General features: G+C 65.3%; 1 protein-coding gene across 1 annotated transcript; it reads left to right on the forward strand.

Moving 5' to 3' along the window:
• Nucleotides 1-8,242: 8,242 nt before the first annotated feature.
• PGRMC2 (progesterone receptor membrane component 2) lies at nt 8,243-17,343 on the forward strand (the record flags this gene model as incomplete). The annotated part of the gene is made up of 3 exons (XM_084245607.1): nt 8,243-8,612; nt 16,106-16,261; nt 16,958-17,343. The coding sequence occupies 3 exons, from the start codon at nt 8,243-8,245 to the stop codon at nt 17,053-17,055; spliced, it is 624 nt and encodes a 207-aa protein (XP_084101733.1). The 3' UTR covers nt 17,056-17,343.
• Nucleotides 17,344-19,476: the final 2,133 nt, after the last annotated feature.

A 19,476-nucleotide genomic window follows, 5' to 3' on the forward strand; every position in this document is an offset into this window, starting at 1 on the left:
GTTGGGACACAATCCAAGACACCTTGAAATCCGCCCAAATGCAGCAGCCTCTTCTCCCCGGGGCCCCGCACCTCAGGCTCGGCCTCCCGGCCCCGGCCGTCACCCAGGGTTTGTGCAAAATGGTCTCCACTTTCATTCCCACTGGTTTATCTGCTGAACAGAGGGAGGAACACACCCCGTGGTCACCGCAGCCCACTCCCAGCAGCCCGGGTCACAGCCCGGCGCCCAGAGACACCAGCGTGGGCGAGGGGCGCCGCAGGGCCACAGCGGGGCACTGCGCGGCCGTGGGAGAAACAGACCACGGGCTCTTGCCCTTCGAGACAACATGGTGCAGGGGACACTGAGAGGAATAGGTCAGAAGGAGAAAGACCGAGTCGGGATGATTCCACTGGCGCGTGGACCGCAGAGCAGCAGAACAGGAGCAGAGAAAACGAAACCCACATAAACCTAGAACCTGGCACAGAATTGAGGCTCTGGGAGCGGAGGGTGGACAGCAAAGTAGGAGGGGCCCCGTGGACCGTGGCAGGGACTGTGCTTCGGGAGAGGGCTGGAGGCGTGACCCCCCCCCTCAATCACACCCCTAAATAACACACGTCCTTAAACCAACATTACTGCAAAATAAAACCAATAAACGCTTCTCTCCAGCTTCATGACACGGGCAGCCCGCGAGGCCGGGGCACAGAAGCCCAGCGTGGAGAGCAGCGAGCCTCGCCCGGCCCCAGGGGCTGACGGCCAGCGGAAGGTCGTGCCGCCGGAAGGAACAGCGAGGTGCTCTGTGAAGACTTGGCCTCGTCAGGAGGGTCCTGACGTGTGGCTGAAAGGGAAGAAATGCCTAAACGAATGGTGAGCGGCCGTGGGTGCTGCCAGCCGTGCCCGCACCCCTTCCTGGACGGCTCCCTCGGGGCTGCGACCAAGGCAGAGGCGGCCAGAGCGCCCCCTCCCGCTCCCATCGCCCTCCCACCCGGGCTTGGGCCCAGGACAGCTTCCCTCTAAATTGCCTCTAAAAGCTTCAGAAATCAGAGGCTGGTGCTGGCCCCAAACTCAAAACAAGAAGCAGCAGCCCCCAGAGCAGCGGGCGCCGAAGAGCAGGAGACACAGACGACCCGCGCACGGGATGGGGGAGAGCAGGGCGCGCTGTGCTCTGCGACCCGCCACTGCAGGCCGGGAGCGGGCCCGTGAGTGCAGCTGCAGATCCCAGAAAAGGGGGTCCCCTGGGGGAGAGCGGAGCCTCAGAGGCGAGAGAACACGAGAGGAAAGTTCTCCAGCCCCCCAGGCAGCCTCGGGGGCCCCACCCGTCACACAGAGCTGGAGGACCAAAGTGTCCTCTCCCCAGGAAGGCGAATCCACAGTTGACCACGTGGAATCTAGTGATTCTACAAGGCCCTGGAAGCCTTAAAAGCCTCAAAAGACGGGGCCTCCCTGGTGGCGCAAGGGGTTAATACACTGCACTAGAAGCTGTCCACAGCCACCGCAGCACGCAGCACGAGTTCGATCCCCAGCCAGGGAGATACCCACATGGCGCAGCAGACCTCTCCTGTCTCACCCGCTGCTCCCCTCAGCAGTATACTTTATGGTTAATCTGCCTGTTCTGTTCCCCACTCTGTCTCTGGTGAGTCCTCTCACCCCCCATCTCTGGCCTGCACCCCAGCTCTTGTGTGCATAAATAAAAATCTTAAAAAAAAAAAACCTCAAAAGGCAAATGAGCAGGAAACAGGAGGACACCCCTGAGCGCACATCAGAGAACTGTGCCCCCCGACAACACCAGAGCAGACACCAGCGTAGACGCAGGCCTGAGGTGGTGCAGAGCAGCACACGCCCCTCACGGCCCGGCAGCTTCAGCTGCGCAGGGGGGCTGCCCCGCCCCATGGCGCCCAGGGGAACGCCAGGCCTGGTCCGGCAGGGGTTCAGGCGGGCCATGGTCCTGGAAGGCTCCGCGAGCGTGACAGATGGGGCGAGACACCCCACTAGCTGGGCAGGGGCCGGCCAGCACACTCGGGGCCTCCAGGGGGCGCTGCAAGCCGAGGGGCGCACACAGGGAGCAAGGTCACTTCTGCTGCCCACTGGGGGCACCGCTCTGGCCTCCAGCCCTGCGGGGCGGGGAGCAGGGGCTGCATCTGCAGGCAGGGGGGGATGGAGCTGCGTTCCGGGTTCCGATGGGGGGCGCGGAGGGACAGCCGTCAGATCGGGCTGCACAGCTCTCTCCAAGCTAAAAATACAGCCACTTTCGATCTCACTGTCGGGTGTGCGGGGGGGGGACAGGATGGGAGAAATTCTGACTTTTCCTTTCCACGCCTCTGCGCGGGGCTTGCTGCCGAGACCGCGCGCCAGGAGGAGGGTCCAGGAGCTCCTGGAGGACGCGGGGAGGGCACAGGCATCCTGAGATGGGGAGGCGTCTGGAGACAGGCGTCTGGGGCGTCGGGCGCCCGGTGGGTGACGGGGTCAGCGGGGCCAGCCGGGCAGTGAGCAGAGGCCGCGTGCGGGAGCCGGCGGGGACTTTGTCCGGCGGTGCTGGGAAGGCCCTTTGGAAGAAAGGAGCGGCGCCCGCTGTTCTCTGGCCGGCCTCAAGGCCTGCGTGGTTCCTTCGCTCTTGCAGGGTAAAGTCCGCACCCCCGCCCCGGCGACCGTCGGCCTCTCTCCCCCCCGGCCCAGGCCGCCCGCTCCCCGGCATCCGCCCTGCCGGGGCCCCGCACACGCCCGGCTCGCGGCAGCTCTCGGACCTTTGCTCGGCCCCTGGTTCTACCAGCAGCTCCGCCGAGCTCGCCCCAGACACCCCATCCCGGGAGCGGCATCCGGAGTCCCCAGAAAGGAGGCGGCTCAGGCCCCTCCTACGTCCCTCCAGGTCCGCCCGGACACCGGCAGCGAGCGCGGGTCACGCTGGTTCGCAACGACCAGCCTCTTCTCCGCCGAGCCCAGAAGCGGGGCCTGACGCTGCGCCCTGCCCATGTCAGACCCGCAGGGGACGGGCTCACATGCCCGCGCCCTCCACTCACCCCTCCCGCCTGCCGTGTTCCCCGCGGCTCTCTGACTTACTTCTGTTCCATGCGTGTCGCCCAAGGCAGGAGAACACGATCCACCCAGAGGGCCGGGCTCCCGGGCAGCCATCTTACGTTAGGGCCGGCGGCCTGCTCCTGCCGACCGGCCGGGGACTCGGGCCTGGGGCTCCAGGTTGCCCCAGCAGCTCGCGCAGGGAGGACGGGCGCCCATGAGGCCAGGAGAGCCTCCGGACCCTGCAGGGACCCCCGCTCCCGCCGGCCTGCACCCCTCCAGCGGGCCTCGGCCGGCTCAGCCCTCGAGAAGGCAGACGAGGGTCTCGGGACCAGTGGTGCAGCTCTCACTCGCGCCTGCCTGAAACCAAGCTGCCCGAAGATGGCGCAGGCGGAAGCGTCGGCAGGACTCTGGTCTCCCTGGAAGGGTCACTCTCCCCACTGCAGAGACAGACTTCCTCTCGCCGGCCGAGGTCGTGGGCAAAGGGCTCCTGTGCGCCAAGGCCTCTCAGCCGCCATCGCAAGGGACACCCGCGACTCTGGCGGGCCCAGCGGCCACGGAGGGCCTCCCGGCGCCCTTCTAGCCCGCGTCCCCCAGCAGAGCCGAGCACACGCGGGCCAGGCGGCGCTGAGTTCCGGTGTGCGGTGAGGATTGGGGCCTGGCCTTGCACCCACCCAGGATGGAGCGGGGAGCCTTCGGGCGTACCCCAGCAACAAGGCTGGCCTGCGCCACAGAGGCCTGCAGAAGCCTCACTCCACGGCTCAGCCTCCTTCAGGCCATTTCCAGGAAAGGGCCAGAAAGTGCTGCCTTCCGCTCAGTCAGGTCAGGGCACGTGTACAAGGAGCAGGTGTCAGGCGTGGCTGACGGTTTGTATTTTCTTCAACAATTTTCAGACGCATTGGGGGAAGACGCTTTCACTGATTTTCGAGATCAGTGAATGTAACAAATCTATCTTCATCTTCTTCCAGCAGAGAGCACCTGACGGCTGGGCCCGTGAGGACACTCACACCCTCTCGCCCTGCCCCGCAGCGGGCGCGTTCCCGGCAGGCCAGGGCCCGCTCCCAAGGACGCAGTGGTTCTCCCCGGGGTCTGCAGAGACCTGCCCGCAGGATGGAGGATGGGCCTGAGAGCTCGACCCAGCAGGAATCCTGACACTCAGAAGCTGCAGTCACAGGAAATGCGAAAACCTACCAATAAAATTTATTTCGGAAACGAATACATAAGCAACCAAGTACAGTTGAGCATAATTTTTTTTTTAAGTCTTTGGTGAAATGGAATGAAAATACAAATTTAAAGAGAAAAAGAATAATGTAAAATTTCTAAAAAATGGATCGAAGTGAGTATTTGAGTTCTGTGGGATTTAGAGTCATTGAATGCACGTGGAGGTCACAAACTTTTTTATACTAAAATGCTAATATTTATATTATGCCTAAAAGTACATCTTTTGCAACCCAGTACAAAAAGTGCACCTATCAACTTAATAATTATCTGGGGTGTATGTTGGCAAAAATATACGAAAACCTTTGCCCTGACCCTTTCGGCTTATCCACTGCGACTGACTTGGGGTGTGCAAATCCCCCTGGAGGGGAGAACATGTCCTGCTCCATATCCACCAGCTCACTTCTCCGGTGACTCCACCTCTTCGTGGATCCCTAGGGTCCCCGGAGCGCCCTGAGTAGGTCAGTGCCAAGGCAGTCAACCACCCCTTCTCCCGCCATCTCAGAGCGCCTTCCATGGCCACGCCAGTATCACCAGAAGTTCTATAGGACGGTCCAGCGACCTCATCAAGACACCCAGCCACCGAGAGCCCAAAGGACGTCCTCCACCTGGCCAGGACGCCTCCCAATATGGATTGTCTAGGAAGAAGTGAAACATGCAGATTAAATTATCTTCTTCTAAATCACAGCCCCAAGGTATCTGATCCACTCTGGGTAGAATCCAGAATCATTCACGTCCAACGGCAAACTCCCGCTCTCGTGAATGAGACTTCACTCTCAGGTCCTATCGCTGAGCCTAGCTCCCTGCCTGCCCCCACCCAGGCACCCGCAGGGAGCGCTGTGCAGAGGGCCACGTGTGCTGACGCCGAGAGCCAGCAGGATGCCAGCGGCACCCCCTCCGGCTCCGAGGAGCATCTGATGTGGGAAAGAAGTGTTTTTCCCAAAAATGGAGAAATAGGACAGGATTGCAAGAAACAGTCTCTCTTATTTAAGAAATATTTATTGAGTTCAAATGTCTGGCTAGGTCTGCTGGGAGATTCCTAAGTGAGTCACAGCTCGACCAACTGCTCGGAACCGCCAGTGTGCAGGCCGCACACCCAGGGTGGCACCGCGGTGGCTGCTTCTGGGCCAGGGGCCCTTCCAGTGTACAGACTAGGCAGCGCCGCCTGCTGCCAAGGCCCAGCCAGCTCAGTGGCCCAGAACAGGGCCGGGGCTCTGCCCACACAGGCGGGGCCGGCCCGCGCTGCTGCGTGGGATGCCACGAACGCCGTCTCTCTCCCCTGACCCCAGCAGGAGCCAGAGCGCTGGCTGGGGCTGCTCACACCCCAAGACGTTCCTGCCAGAGCTTAGCTTCTGCACATAGCAGAGCCTGCGCCATCGGGTCAGAGGTCGCTGGGGAAGCGGCCGCGAGGAGCCCCGTGGAAGCCCCGGCCATCTGGCAGGGCGTTGAACCTCCAACAACTTCAGCCCGGACAGGGGCGGCGAACTCCTGGGTGACCGGGCCCACAGGACAGGGAGCATGGGAAGGGACAGGTCCTTAGAGCCGCTGCCTCCAGCCCACGTCTCTGGCAGACGGAACCCAACGCCTCAGGCGCCTGAGACACGGAACCCCTGGTGCCAGACCCTGCCATGTTGTGGGGGAGGGGGGCTGGTGGTCTCCATGAGGAGGGCAGGGAGAGTCTGCAGGTGAAATGTCACGGCCTCGCAGGTGCAGCGGATGCCCAAGCCGGCCTCGGGCCTCAGGGGGCCGGCGGGGAGAGGGTGGAGAGGAGGCAGAAACGCCGCTGCAGAGGCAGGAGAAGCAGAGGACCCAAGGGAGAGCTTCAGGAACGTAATGTCAGGAAGAGCAGAAGAGGCCGGGCTGGCGGTCACAGCAAGGGAGGCACAGAATTCAAGGAAGGAGAGCAGCGAGCCCAGAGTGTGGGGACTGCGTGGCCCTGGGGAGCAGCGTGCAGGTCTTGGAGGGGGATGGACTGAGTGGGCAGGGTCGGGGCATCCCTGGGGCGGAGGCTGGTGTCAGGCGGGCAAGGGAGTTGGCCGCGGGCGCGCTGCAAGGCAGAGAAGCTGCTCATGATGGTGGAGGCCCTGAGCGCCGATGCCTCGTGGCCCCAAATACCCGTACACCACTGGACACCGGGACTCGGCGGCCGCTGACGGGTCTGGGCAGCAGAGGTGACAGCAGCAGGCAGGCCCTGGGCGACCCTTGCAGACCAGCTCGGGGCTTGGAAGGGCAGTGAGCTGCTCACGGGACTCACGAAAGAGGAAGGGCTTCCGGCGCAGTGGCCGCGATGGAGGGGACACTCCGAAGCCTCTCACCTCCTAGACAGCCCAAGGCCGGTCCCCGGGTGTGATCAGGGGCCCCAGCCAGCGGTGTGCGCACGGGTGGAGGGAAGGCAGGTGGGCCTGGGTGTGCCGCTGGCCCTGACAGAAGGGGCAAGACGTCAGTGTCCAGCCTGCCAGGGCCCTGCCGGAGGCCTAAACACCAGCAGGCCCCAGGCCCCGCTTCTAGCTGTGTCCCTGGGAAGCGCCCGGCCAGCAAGCCACCTGCCGCCGTGCGCCCCCTTCCTGCCAGGCCCTCCAGGCTGGGCAGAGGCAGCTGGGTCCTTGCTGCCCCCCAGACCCCGCTCCTCGGAGAGCAGGTGTTTCATACCTCCGGAGAGCAAAACATGGCTGTGATTTTAGATCCACAGGATGCCGCTTTCTGACACTGAAAAGTGTGTTAATTACATTTCTAGTTCCCATAAATAAAGTTTTACTGGGAACTCAGCGCAGCTTATGCCCTGGGGCGTGTGGCTGCTCTCCCGGGAGGGGCGGGGGTCCCGACGCCCCCGGCTTCGCCCAGGCCCACGGTGGGGGTGCAGGGGGTGCAGAGCCTGCGGCCGGCGCCAGCCCCGCCCTCGCCCTCCCCGCACAGACGCGCGGCCCGCGCCGGGATCCCGCGCCTCTGCGCCCCGCGCCTCTGCGCCCCGCTCTGCGCACGCCGGGCTCCGACGCCACTTGGTCCTCGCCGTCCCCGGGGCGCCTCTTGTTCCCAGACGCGGCTCCCCCCTCCGCCCAGGCGGAGCCCCAGCTCCCCAGCGGCCGCGGCTCACCCGCCCCTGCGCCCCCGACACTGGCCACCCGCTGCGCCCCCGCAGCTCACCCGCCGCACCCGCCCGCGCGCCCCGCCACACCTGCGGCCGGGCCCGCCCCCGCGCGGAGGCCGGGGCTGGGGGCGCGGGCGGGGTCCCCGGGCCGGGGCTGGGGAGGCGCGGGCGGGGTCCCCGGGCCGGGGCGGGGGGGTCGCGAGCGGGGTCCCCGGGCCGGGCGGGGGGGCGCGGGCGGGGTCCCCGGGCCGGGGCGGGGGGGGCGCGGGTGGGGTCCCCGGGCCGGGGCGGGGGGGTCGCGAGCGGGGTCCCCGGGCCGGGCGAGGGGGCGCGGGCGGGGTCCCCGGGCCGGGGCGGGGGGGGGCGTGGGTGGGGTCTCCGGGCCGAGGGGGGGGGCGCGAGCGGGGTCCCCGGGCCGGGGCGGGGGGTGGGCAGTGGCGGGGCGCGAGGCCGGGTGGGGCGATGGACCCCGAAAGCCGCGCTGCACAGCGGACAGCGCCGCGGCCCCGCGTCGGCGACGCGCCCCGGAGCCTCACCCCGGGGGCAGCCCCTGCCCGGAGCGGTGCCGCCGCCGCGCCCCCGGAGCCGGCCCGCGCACGCGCACAGGGGCCGAGGAGCCGAGGGGCGGGGCGGGCGCCGGGGGCGGGGCCGGCGAGGAGGGCGCGTGGCGCGCGGGCCCGCGCACGCGCCGCGGCCGCGCCCCGCCCCGCGTCCCGGCGCCGGCGCAGCGTCGGCTCCCAGGCCCGCCCCGCCCGCGGAGCAGGGAAGTGTGGGCCGCGCGGGACGTCACCCGCGCGCGCCGCCCGGCCACGGCCGGCGGGGCGGGGCGGGGCGGGCGCGGACCACGCGACCTCGCCGGCCGCCAATCCCGAGCCGCCGGGCCCCGCCCCGCCGCGCGCCATTGGCCGAGCGGCCGGGGGGGCGGGCCGGCGGCGCGGCGGGGCGGCGGCAGCGATGGCGGCGGGCGACGGGGCCGACGAGCCCGGCGCCCCGGGGAGCGGCGGCGGCGGCGGGGGCCCGGGCGGCGGCGCGGGCGCGTGGGCGGCGCTGCCGGCGGCGGGGGAGATGCTGCTGCACGCGGCGCTGGCCGCGCTGCTGCTGCTGGGCGCGCTGCGCCTGTGGCGGCGCTGGGGGCGGCGCGGCCGGGGCGCGGGGCCGGGCGCGGCCGAGGACGGGCCGGCCGCCGCGCTGCCGCGCATGAAGAAGCGGGACTTCAGCCTGGAGCAGCTGCGCCAGTACGACGGCGCGCGCACCCCGCGCATCCTGCTCGCCGTCAATGGCAAGGTCTTCGACGTGACCAAAGGCAGCAAGTTCTACGGCCCGGGTGAGCGCGGGGGCGGGGGCCGCGGGGGCGGCCGGCGGGGCGGGGGCGGGGGCCGGGGGCGGGGCGGGCGCTCCGACGCGCGATAACGACTTATCGGGTGCGGGCCCGGGGGGCGGCCGGGCGGGCGGGCGGGCGGGCGCGCCCCTGCGGCTCGCGGGGCTGGGCTCCGGGCGCGGCCCGGGGGGCGGCGGGGCCGGCCGGGGCCTCCGTCCCCGCGCGCGCGGGCCACGCGGTCGGGCCGCGCCGTAGGCCGGTGCCGGCCCCGCCTGCAGGAGCCGCGGCCGGTTGAGCAACGGCGTGCGTGCGGGGCGAGGGCTCGTCGGGCCGGGCGCCCGAAGGTGCGGGCGAGGAGAACAACAAAGGGGAGACCTGGGCCGACCTGCTCCTTGAAAGAGGCCGTCAGGCCCTCCAGGCCGGGGCGGGCGGGTGCAGACGCGGCTGCTTCCCTTGGGGGTGTAATTGGCGTTTACTGACACTTGCAGATGCGCCCCTTGGATTCAGAGCCCTGCCCGGAGCCTGCTCAGAAGGCGCTGCGGCCTGTTGCCAGCTGAGTGGGGCGAGAACCCGGGGGTTGCGGCTTAGCCTGCCCGGGGTGTGTCCACGCGCGTGGGTGCCCCGTCGGGGCCTTTCCGGTCAGCCCAGCCAGCGCTTGCTTCGGGGTGTCTAAAGGTAGAGCCAGACTTGCCCCCCACAGCGCCGAGACGGCTGGTCCTCTGCTGACTCCCTGCACACGGGACAAGGGGTGGGACCGAAATACTGTATTTAAGCAGGTGGAACAGATGAAATCGTTTCTTTTTCTTAGTCTCGGGTTTATGTAGTATTTTGTGCCTCGTTAGAGTTTGTTTCCGGCTGACATTAAGACACGGGGTGCAGGTCTCGCCTTGCCCTGCGTGGGGTCCGCCTCTGGCCCCCTCTGAGCTGCTGCTGGGCGCAGGCAGCCCCCTCACACGTGCCTCCCTACGCTCTGAAAATAGCTGGGAGAGACAGTCTCAGGCAGCTTGGCAGCCTCCAGCGGCAAGTGTTCTGCAGCAGAAATTAAAAATTCAGATAAGAGAGGTGTCGTGTTGGCCGCCTGAGCGCGGCCCCCCAGGTCACCCCACGCCAGACTCCTGCCCACACAGCCAGGCCCGCATTCCGCCACATGGTCCCAGGTGCTCGCTGGTCAGAGGCCTGGTGGGGAGCTTGGGATGTTTTAAGGCTGAAAGGACCCCTGACGCCGGCCAGTCGTCAGGTGGGCCTGGCGGGGTTGAGATTTCACATTAACAGACCGCAGAGCACTTTCCCGCAGTCTCAAAGCCAAGGTTCTGGCTATGGAGCAACACACATTCAGTTGGGTTTTGATTTTTACTGTGAGTCTCAAATTGGGTGCTTTTGCAGGATAATTCAGAAGCAGTAACCCTTATCTGAGCTCTCGGCAGTTGGGAAGAACGAGCTGGCGGTTTCTGTGCCGCCAGTAGCTGCCCCATGCCAGGGTAAGGGGCATGATGCCAGAGCTTGTGAGCTTCGGTTTTTTCAGATTGAGATCCTTTTCTTTTCAGTCAGGCAGCATTAAAGTCCAGGTCCTTAAAAAGCAGCATATTGACTGCTTAGTGGGGTAAACACACGCCGGCAGATGGCCGGCACCAGCCACATGCGTCGCTGTCACGGTCGTGACAGTCCAGGTGCTCAGCCAGCAGGTGAGCAGAGTGGAGGAGCTAGGAGAGCAGGTTCCGCAGCACCCACTGAGCAGGCCGCCTGCCTTGGCGGGGCTGGCACGTCTCATTGGCTGGGCCTTCTGGCCCAGGTGTAGCTGAGCGCCCAGCCTCGCTGCTGTCTAGGAGAAGCTTGCGGGGATCCTGCTGGGGCATCGAGAGCGTCTAAGTCACACGCCCTTAGCTTTATGTCCTGCTGCCTGGTGTGGTGGCACCGGCCACAAAATGCCACTTTGACCTTAAATAAAGTGACATGAAGGGCGACTGATGTGGAGTGGCTCCCTGAGGGCCTGGCGCGGAGGTGGGGCTGAAAGTGGATTTAACGCCCCTGGAGGGCCCACCAGAAGCGGGTCTGTGCTGGCAGAGGCGAGGCATGACCGTGCCCTTGCTGGCCTTTCGGCCTGTTCCTGACATCTGGGCCTGTGCCCCCCGCCCCGGGGCCGTGCTTGCTTCGGCTCCCTGTGACTCCCCAGGAAGGAGAGTACGGAGCAGCGCCTGACTCCCCGGTGTTCAGGAGTGGGGAGAGTCACAAGCCTGCCAAGTGGCTTCCTCCTCCTGCAGCTCCATCTGCGGTCGGGCTTATTCCGAGTCCGCAGAATCGCAGGTGCGGCCTGCCCGGCCCGGTCTGGCCAGACCCACGCGCGCCCTCCTGCCCCGAGGTGGGGGCAGCTCCGCTTCCTGGCCAACTGTGACCCTGCTCACACACATCCTGGTTGTCTCTGCGAGACCCCCTGGGGCCCGTCCTGTGCGTCACAGGGCAGCTGGGCACTGTCGAGGCCAGCCCTGAGTGGCCTAAGAGCGGCAGCGGGCGTTTTTGGGTGAGAGTGAACCGCCTCTTGAGGATACTTTGCTGCCCGCCTACTGGCGGCTCCATGTCTGGCCCTTGGGGTGTCCAGCCCCACTGCCCGCCCTGGGGGCGCAGCTGCCCCTGCACGCTGTCCCTTCGCTTCCTCCTGCGGGTGACGACAGGGGTGCTATGGTTTCCCGCGTGGTGCCCCAGTGTCTGAGGACACCCCTCCACCCCCAAGCTGGGCCTGCCCCACCCCCCACCTTTCCTGGCGTCTCCTTCCTTACTGGATTTTAGCCGCTTGCTCCAGCTCCTCACCAGCTCTGGGGTGCAGATCCCGTCTGTGCCTGGCCCCCCGGGCATCTGCAGCTCTCGCTGAGTTTTGTTCCAGGTTGTTCCACAAGCCTCAGTGGTGGTGGTTGTGGGGTGTTCCCTGTCTGGCCTCTCGGAGATGAGGCTCGGTGCCCACCCGAAGCCCTTCGGGGTCTGGGGGTGCCGCCTCAGTGCAGGAGGGCAGGGGCTCACTCGGGGTTCGTGGCTTGCCCCTCGAGATGCTGTGCCTCCTGGCCCTCCTTGGTGCCTGGGCCTCGCCTCCCTTTGGGGTACCCTCTCCTGGGTGACCTTGGGGCCCATGGATTCCGCCCCTGCAATACCCGCCGTGTCCTCTCCTGGGGTGTGACAGGCGTGACATTGGTCTTCTAGATGGCGGGTGTTCTTTAGAAAGAGAATCAGCGTTTGCTGCAAATATTTTTCCTAGTGTTTTCCTTTTGCCTTTCTGGTGGTGTTTTCTAAACCAAGGGGAAGTTTTGGTGTTTTTTGTAGTCAAATGTATCTTTTTTTTTGAGGCTGAGTTTCCTATGGCTGGGAGACTTCGCACTTAAAGATGATTGTTTAATCTGTGGATTAATCCTCCCATGGTTGGGTTGCCTTTGGGATTTATCATGCTCTGAGCTGTGGAAGGGGGGCCAGCGTGGGCTTGGTTCTTACGGAAGCTGGTCGTCCGCAGCCGCCTGTAGAACGACCCGCTGCTGCTCAAGCCGGCACCGCTGTGCAGCTGCTGCAGCCACGCCCTCTCTGCCCGGCCGGTGCCGGTGCCCAGGTGGCCCAGGCCTGGGCTTTCTGTCCTCAGAGTCCCACGCCCCACCCCGCCGGAGGCCTGCAGGCTGGATCCAGGCGCGGGAAGCGCCCGCTCCCTCTAGGCGAGTCCAGCGTTCCAGACCTTACCTAGGGTGGCTCTGGCTGGAGTCCGGAAAGTGCTTTCCCCCTTTGCTCCGGGCTTCCGGGGTCCTGGGCGTGGACCCTTGCCCGGGTCACGGGTGGGGCCTCTGGCCGCAGCACCCCGGGGCATCAGTGCCGCCCCTCCCCGGGGCAGGACCCCGGCGTGGAGGTCACTTCCTCAGCCCGCTGCCGTCTTCTGGGCAGATGCACACCGGCCGCGGGGGTCTCGAAACTGCCAGCCACGGCCTCTTACCCGGCGGACCAGAGAGCCGCGTGCTGTGCTGTCAGCGCTCCCGCGCTGCCTGGTCTCTGGGAGTCATTTTTCACACCGGGGGAGTAACCAGCATCCTCACTGGGGTTTTCCCGTTCTCCTGAGCCCCGCCGGCGCCTCCCGAGCGTCCCGGCAGTCACAGCTCGGTCAGCTGCGTGGTTGAGGTGTTTGCTCTCCTCCTTCCTGGCGTCTCTGCGCGGGGGCCAGTCTGCAGGACGCCGCTTCCCATGCCCTCTGCCCGGTGCTGCTGCTTCGGCGCATGCCCCGGCGGGGGTTCGTCTTTGCTCTCCAAAGAGCCGCCCCGAGCTGTGTCAACCCCGAAGATCGCTGGCGCCGCCCGGTCCTGACGAGTGCGGCGTGGTTTTGGGCCGCCTGCTCTCTCGGAAGCAGATGAACCTCTGAAGTCCCGGCCTGCGCCGCGCAGTGGGAGCATGTGGGGAGCGTCGTTTCCCAGAGCAGGAGTGTCCGTGGCGTCGCGGGCCCATGGCTGCTGGGCGCGGCGAGGCCCTGAGCACAGCACCGTGAGCCTGCACCCGAACGCGCGCGGCTGGGGTCAGGGGCGGCCAGGCAGGGGCCGCGTCGTGGGGGAGGCGCCCCGGGTTCCGCCACACCCACACCCTCCCCGTGTCCGGGCCACTTGTCCAGCCCCGGCTCTGGTCCGCGGCGCTCTGGTCTTCGGGGGCTTCCTGGAGACGGGCTGGTGCCCCTGGGCCCGCGGGAGCTGGGGCTGGGTGGGAGACTCCCGCCGGCGGCAGTGGCGCCAGGTCGGTTCGGAGGGACGGCACACTCCTCGCCCCCCCGGGCAAGGCCACCGGGCAGCGCGGCCTCGGGAGCAGGTCGGCCTCCTGGCACCGGGAGGCTCGGGTGGCGTCGCGCACACCCTCACCCTGGCTCGGGAGCCTCTGGCCCAAGGGGGTCGCCGGCCGCCCCCTGCCGCCATCTCGGGGCCCCGACATGTCCCCGCAGGGGTCGAGCCTCGCCTCCCAGGCCAGGGCGGGGCGCGGTAGGCCGAGCGCCGTGTTCCACCTGCAGCGTCTCACTGGTCTTTTCCAGCTTGACTTAACAGGTCCCTAAAATGCCGGTGCCCGCGGGGGCCGCGGGCTGGTGCCTGCCTCCGCTGTCGGTGACTCACCGGGCCTGGCCGCGGGGAGGCCAGGGGACGTTCCAGAAAATTCTTTAGGGCCTCCCCGGTGGCGCAGCAGTTGAGCGCTGGGTTGCGAAGCTGCCCGCGACCTCTGCAGTGCAGGTTCGATCCCCAGTTGCTCCCCGGCCACCGGAGGAGGGTCCCACATGGCACGCAGACCTCTCCTTCTGCCTGCTCTGCTCCCCGCTCTGGCTCTGGTGAATTCTCTCACCCTCCCGCGCTTCTGACTGTGCCCAGTGCTTGTATGAATAAATAAATAAATCTTTAAAAAAAAAAAAAAGAAAGAAAATTCTTTAACGAGCTGGAGCTGTCAGTACCTTTGTGGTTGTCATAGCCTGATCGGGTTTATTTCCCCTTCTGTGGTGGGCTTGCTGCTGTCAGACGTCGGGAAGCAGGGCCGGGTCAGCACTGAGCTGCCCCTGGGCAGCCCTTTCTCCGGGAAGCCGCCGCGGTGTGCGCCTCCACGAGCCCTGTGGCCGCTGCCCCCCCCCTCGGGAAAATGAACATTTCTCTAGAATAACGAGCACCCGTATAGCGAACTCGAGGTTTTCTCTGTGGAGAGCAGCAATGTCGGATTTCCAGCTGCGACGCTGGCGGGGCCGGCTGCGGGAGCCGCCCTGCTGCCTGCACGACCCTGCGCGCCGGTTCCTGCGTCGGGAGGGCGGTCACGGCCCAGGCCGAGGAGGGACAGGGCGCCGGGCCCAGCTGCGCGCGGCAGGGAGGTGGCCGGGGCGGCAGGAGGGCGCAGCAGGGCTGCGGGTCGCCCCCTCCTGCTCAGGCCCGGCTCATGGCGCTTAGCGCTCGTCTTTCCGAGGGAGCTGCTGGGCCCCGCTGGCGAGGGTGCAGGCGCTTCCCCGACACAGAACGTCCCTCGTCCTAGACAAGCCCGGTGCACTCCGCTGGCTCCAGACCCGGCAGACGCCCTGCTGACCGGCGCGTCTGCTGCTCGGGGGAGATGCTGCGTCCTGCCCGGCGCCCCGCGGGCTCCCCGGTCACGGCTGCTCGCGATCCTTACACCGATGGTTGTGACTTTAAAGTGATTTTCCCTGAATTCCCGTGGCCTTGTATCGCCAGCTTTCAGATTTGGCAAAGAAATTTTTTGTTTGTAAGATTCTATATTTTGGAAACCTTGTTTACTACCCTGTATTCTTAAAAGAACATTTTTAACAGAGAAATTTACGTGATTAGACGAAAACAAATAACTCTAGAAAGGTTATTATGAAAATCATTTTTTAAACAATTAGACTTTCCCAGTTACATGAGGTTAAGATTTTCCCTTCTGCCCCCAGACACGTTGCCACTGCCGAGCGGGCCGTGTGCTTCCTGGCGCGGCCCGCAGCGCACACGTGCTCACACACGCGCATCCCCCTCACAATTCAAAGTGAATTACACCGTACGCTCCTCTGGGTGGCTTGTGCGTCGGTTACAGCACGGGCTGCCGTGTGTCTACACGTAGAGCTACCGATTCTTTCTGGTGGCGTGTGTGTTCTGCTGGCTCACGTGCTGTGCTCAGCCGGCTTCCTAGACCTAGTGTGACACGTCAGCCGCCTCATCCCGTTAGTGTGTTTTAAATGACCGAAGCGTCTTTCGTCACTTGCCCGGGTGGAGACTTTGCCGGCTGCAGGCGGGAGGGTCGGCAGCGGGAGTCTCTGCTGCTCAGAACCGTGATGAGCTCGCAGAAGCCGTTGACGGTGCTCGGCCCAGGGCTCGGGGCCGTCGGGCGCTGCTCCCTGGAAAGGCTCGTCTCGTGTCTCCTGTTCCTCACGGCCACGTCTGTCCCCCCGACCCACGAGAAGTGAGACCTTTCGTCTCTTTGCTGGCGTCTCGTGGTGTACACAGCCGTCGTGAGTCTGTGGCGGTTGCGTGAAGCGTCTCGGAAAGCGGGTCTCGTGTCTGTCAGACGCCTCCTTCAGCAGAGCCTCGGGGGGCTGCACGTGCCGGGCTCTGGCCTCCCACCCGCCGGGGCAGCATCGCGTCTCCCTGTGGACGGCAGGAGGAAGGACGTGTCGCGGGCGCGTCTCCACGGTGCACGCCCAGGGCTGCTGTGGGGGTCTGGCCAGCGGCCAGAGTGTCGGTTCCCCTCAAGAAGACTGGCCTCCAGACCCACCTGCTTCAGCGCCCCTTCTCCCAGCGCCTCCAGGGCTTCCTCTTTGGATACAGATTTGGGGGTAGCTAAAGAAACTGAAATTCTATGTTTAAATTTTCATTGAAAAGCCGTACTTTGGCCAATAGGCAGGTTTTGAAGAAACTCTTTGCCACGTCCCGCCTAGCGAGACTCGTTCTGGAATCAAGACGGCGCCGCGCCCAAGCTTGCCCTGCCTTTCCTCTGAGGCAGCCTGAGACACCCTTAGGAAAGCTAAATCATTTCTTCTCTCTCCCCAGCGGGGCCTTACGGGATATTTGCGGGCAGGGATGCGTCCCGAGGCCTGGCGACCTTCTGCCTGGACAAGGAGGCGCTGCGGGAGGAGTACGACGACCTCTCAGACCTGAACGCCGTGCAGATGGAGAGTGTCCGGGAGTGGGAGATGCAGTTTAAAGGTACATCCTCCGGGGACCTGGACGTGCCCGTGTCTGGCCAGGCCCGGCGCCCCCGCTGCTCGGAGAGCAGATGGCTGCGGGCCCGCATGGCGTGGTGGCCGGGAAGGGCTGGCGGAGGTTGGCTGGGGCCGCGCAGGACCATGGCCTTCCGCTGCCGGTGTGGTCATGTTCTTGGAGACCATTCGCCCCCAAACTCTCCCCCGTTGGAGCTGCTTGCACAAGACTGCACCGTGCCCGCGCCCTTCCCCTTCCCCCGCCTCCGCCCCGCGCGCGCCACCATTCTCCCTCCCTGGCCTTCTGTAGCACCCCGACCTTTCGTTTCCCCTCAGTTCTGTGCCAAATCCCGTCTCTTTATAGGGTTGAAATAACCGGACCGTCCCTACCAGCGCGGTTCTCAATCTGCTTCAGCCAAGTGTCAAAGTCAGGAGCTGCTGGGACTCACAGGTCACCGCTGTGTCCCAGGCCTGACCCGAGAGTCGGGCCGAGCAGCTCGGGGCGGACCAGGCCCGCCACCTGTTGAGCGCTCTCCCGGGGTGCCCGTGCTGTGCCCAGCGGAGTTGCGAGCCCCCTCTGTCTTTGTTCCCGCCTTGGGTGCTGCAGAGCCGGCCCAGGCGTGCAAAGAGGCAGACGCTTTCCTTGCATAGTGGAGCGGTGAGATGCACCGACCACTCCTGACTTTGTCTTGATGTCTTTCAGAAAAATACGACTACGTCGGCAGACTCCTAAAGCCGGGAGAAGAGCCGTCAGAATACACAGACGAAGAAGACACCAAGGATCACAATAAACAGGACTGAACTTTGTACACAACCAAAGTCAGGGGCCTTCAGAACTGCAGTTCTCACTTCCTCTTGCAGAACGTCCCGGGCCCGGCTCACCTGCACCAGAAGCGCCGCCGGCCGCCTCGCCGGACACCAGGCGCCCCGGGCCGTGCGCTGCTGTGCTCTGCCGGGCGCCCCACCCAGCACGGGCACGGGACTTCCCAGCAGCAGGAAAGTCACGAGGTTGCTTTTTCCTTTTCTCTCCCGTTTTTTTGTTTTTTGTTTTTTTAACCATAGACAACCAGATGTGCATTTGTTACACACGTGTGCAGCCCTCCTCACGGGACGGCGGGGCCGCCTCACCCGCAGCGCCTCGTGTCTCTCGTTGGCTTCGAGGAAGGCGGCGCCGTGGGGTCACAGCACTGGCGTCACTTAGGCCGCCCAGACAGCGGAGTGGATTCCAGGCTCTTCTTTTTGGGTTTTGTTAGCCTTTATTTCTTTAAAAACAAAAAACTTTGGAAATTAGGTGAAGGGATTTCCAAAGGATTTAAGCCCAGGCTAATTCTCCAGGGTAAGGCCAGCTGAAATAGTGTCCACCTGCCGCCCTCGACCAGACCCATGTTAATTGTGCCTTATTTCACTTACATAGACTTGGTTACTTTTAGGGACAGCCCCTGTGTGAGGTCAGAAGTCACTACAGCAGCGCTGAGACTGAAGCTGGGATGTGCTGTTGCCAGCAAGCCTTGAGTCGTTCTGTGTATAGGATGTCAGGAACCATCAGTGTTACCGCCGTGGATGCCACTGCACACGGTTTAGTTAGCATCGCCATGGCCAGCTGCGTCCCCGTGCTTTTCTCTTGTCAAAAACATCGAAAACCAAGTCGACTCTACCCCCCAACAGCTGCCTGATTGGAGGCGTCGGGCCCCTCGTGGTGAGGCGCTCGGCCGCGGTATGGGTGTTGTGTTGCGGACCTGAGCGCGCGAGGCCGGGGAGGCTCTGCGACTGTAAATACCAGTGCGTTTTAATAAAGCATGTGCAACCCCGCAGCCGCGCGTGGGACTCTGTGTGCGCGGGGGGCGAGGGCACGAGGCCGCGCCCGAGGAGAAGGAAGTGGGGTGGCCTGGCCCCAAGCCAAGGACAAGGCCCCTCTGCAGGCGGGTCTCGGGGCGCCAGCCCACGGGGCGGTGTCAGCTTGCAGGTGCCGCCTCCCTTGAGCCTGGCACCACCCTCGTGGCGGGTCGTGACTCCAGCAGGAGGGTCTGGGTTCTTGGGGACGGGGCGGCTGACACCAAGAGACCACGTCAACCGCCAGGAGAAGCCGTCCCGGGGGCCTTCGACCGACTGAGCCGCGCCGTGCACGCCGCGCCCCCTCACCCCCGCCAGCGGGGCGGCTGTGTGGGAACCACGGGCCTCAGCCAAGCCTTCCGGGAGCCCGGCAGTGGGATGGAGGCGACGGCAAAAGCCCTGTGTGTGACCCGTTGTCTGAACAGTTGGTGTGAATTCCTGCCTCTGAAGTAAATGGACACGTACGTGTGGTCGTCGGGGCCTGGGTGGGGAAGCCACGCGTGTTCACGCAACGAAGGTCTCGTATCTGTGAGAGCGTGAGCAGCGCTGTCTTCTGGGCTGGAAATAAACGGTGTTCCGCAGACACGCCTGGTGGTTCTCGCTCCTGGGTGGCGTGGGCAGCGTCAGCTGGGCCTGGCGGTGCTGGCCCTGGGCCGTGGTCCCAGAAGGGGCCCCCAGCGCCCCGGTTCCACCCGTGTGGGCTTGCTCTGGGACCGCTGCGTCTGGCGCCCTGTGTCTGGTTGGCATCACCCCTGCTTCCTCAGCATCCGAGTTAAAAATCAGGCCACTTCACATGAACCCTAACACGGAACGCAGAGGTGTCCAGTGCGATGTCCAGCGCGGTGTCCGCGTGACTGAGGAGACCGGCAGTGTCTGAGGAGGGCCGCTTGCCCGCAGTGACCCGGCGCACGGTCTGGGGCCGCCTGGGGTGGAGGTCACCTTGAGTGAGCATCCTGGGGGCCCACGGGTGGACACCACAAGCCGTGACCCTGGTCTGTGGCGAGAACCTCGAAATAAAGGCCCAGCCTCACCATTGGAGGTGAGCGTCCCCCGCTCCTGGGCTCGGCCGCACACAGGCCGCTCGCCATCTCACCGCGGCAGCTGCCTGCACCCCCGTACCCGTCACGTGGCTGGCCCTGGAGCTGGAGCTGGCCTCTGGCAACCAGCTCCTCAGCTTCCAGAGCTGAAAAGCGGGGCTGAAGACAGTCTCAGCTCCCAGGCTCCCCAGGCCAAGTGCGCCCCAGGTGGTGCCGGGACACCGCCCGCGGCGTCTGCCCCTCATCCTTGACGACCACACAGCCTCCCGCGCTGACCCAGGCTTTCTCGCTTGGCCGGTCACATGCTTTGGAAATCTTTCCGCAGCGTGGTCTGCCTCTCACTCCTGCAGGCCCA

This window comes from Talpa europaea (genome assembly GCF_964194135.1).
Source record: "Talpa europaea genome assembly, chromosome: 10".
NCBI classification, from domain to species: Eukaryota; Metazoa; Chordata; class Mammalia; order Eulipotyphla; family Talpidae; genus Talpa; species Talpa europaea.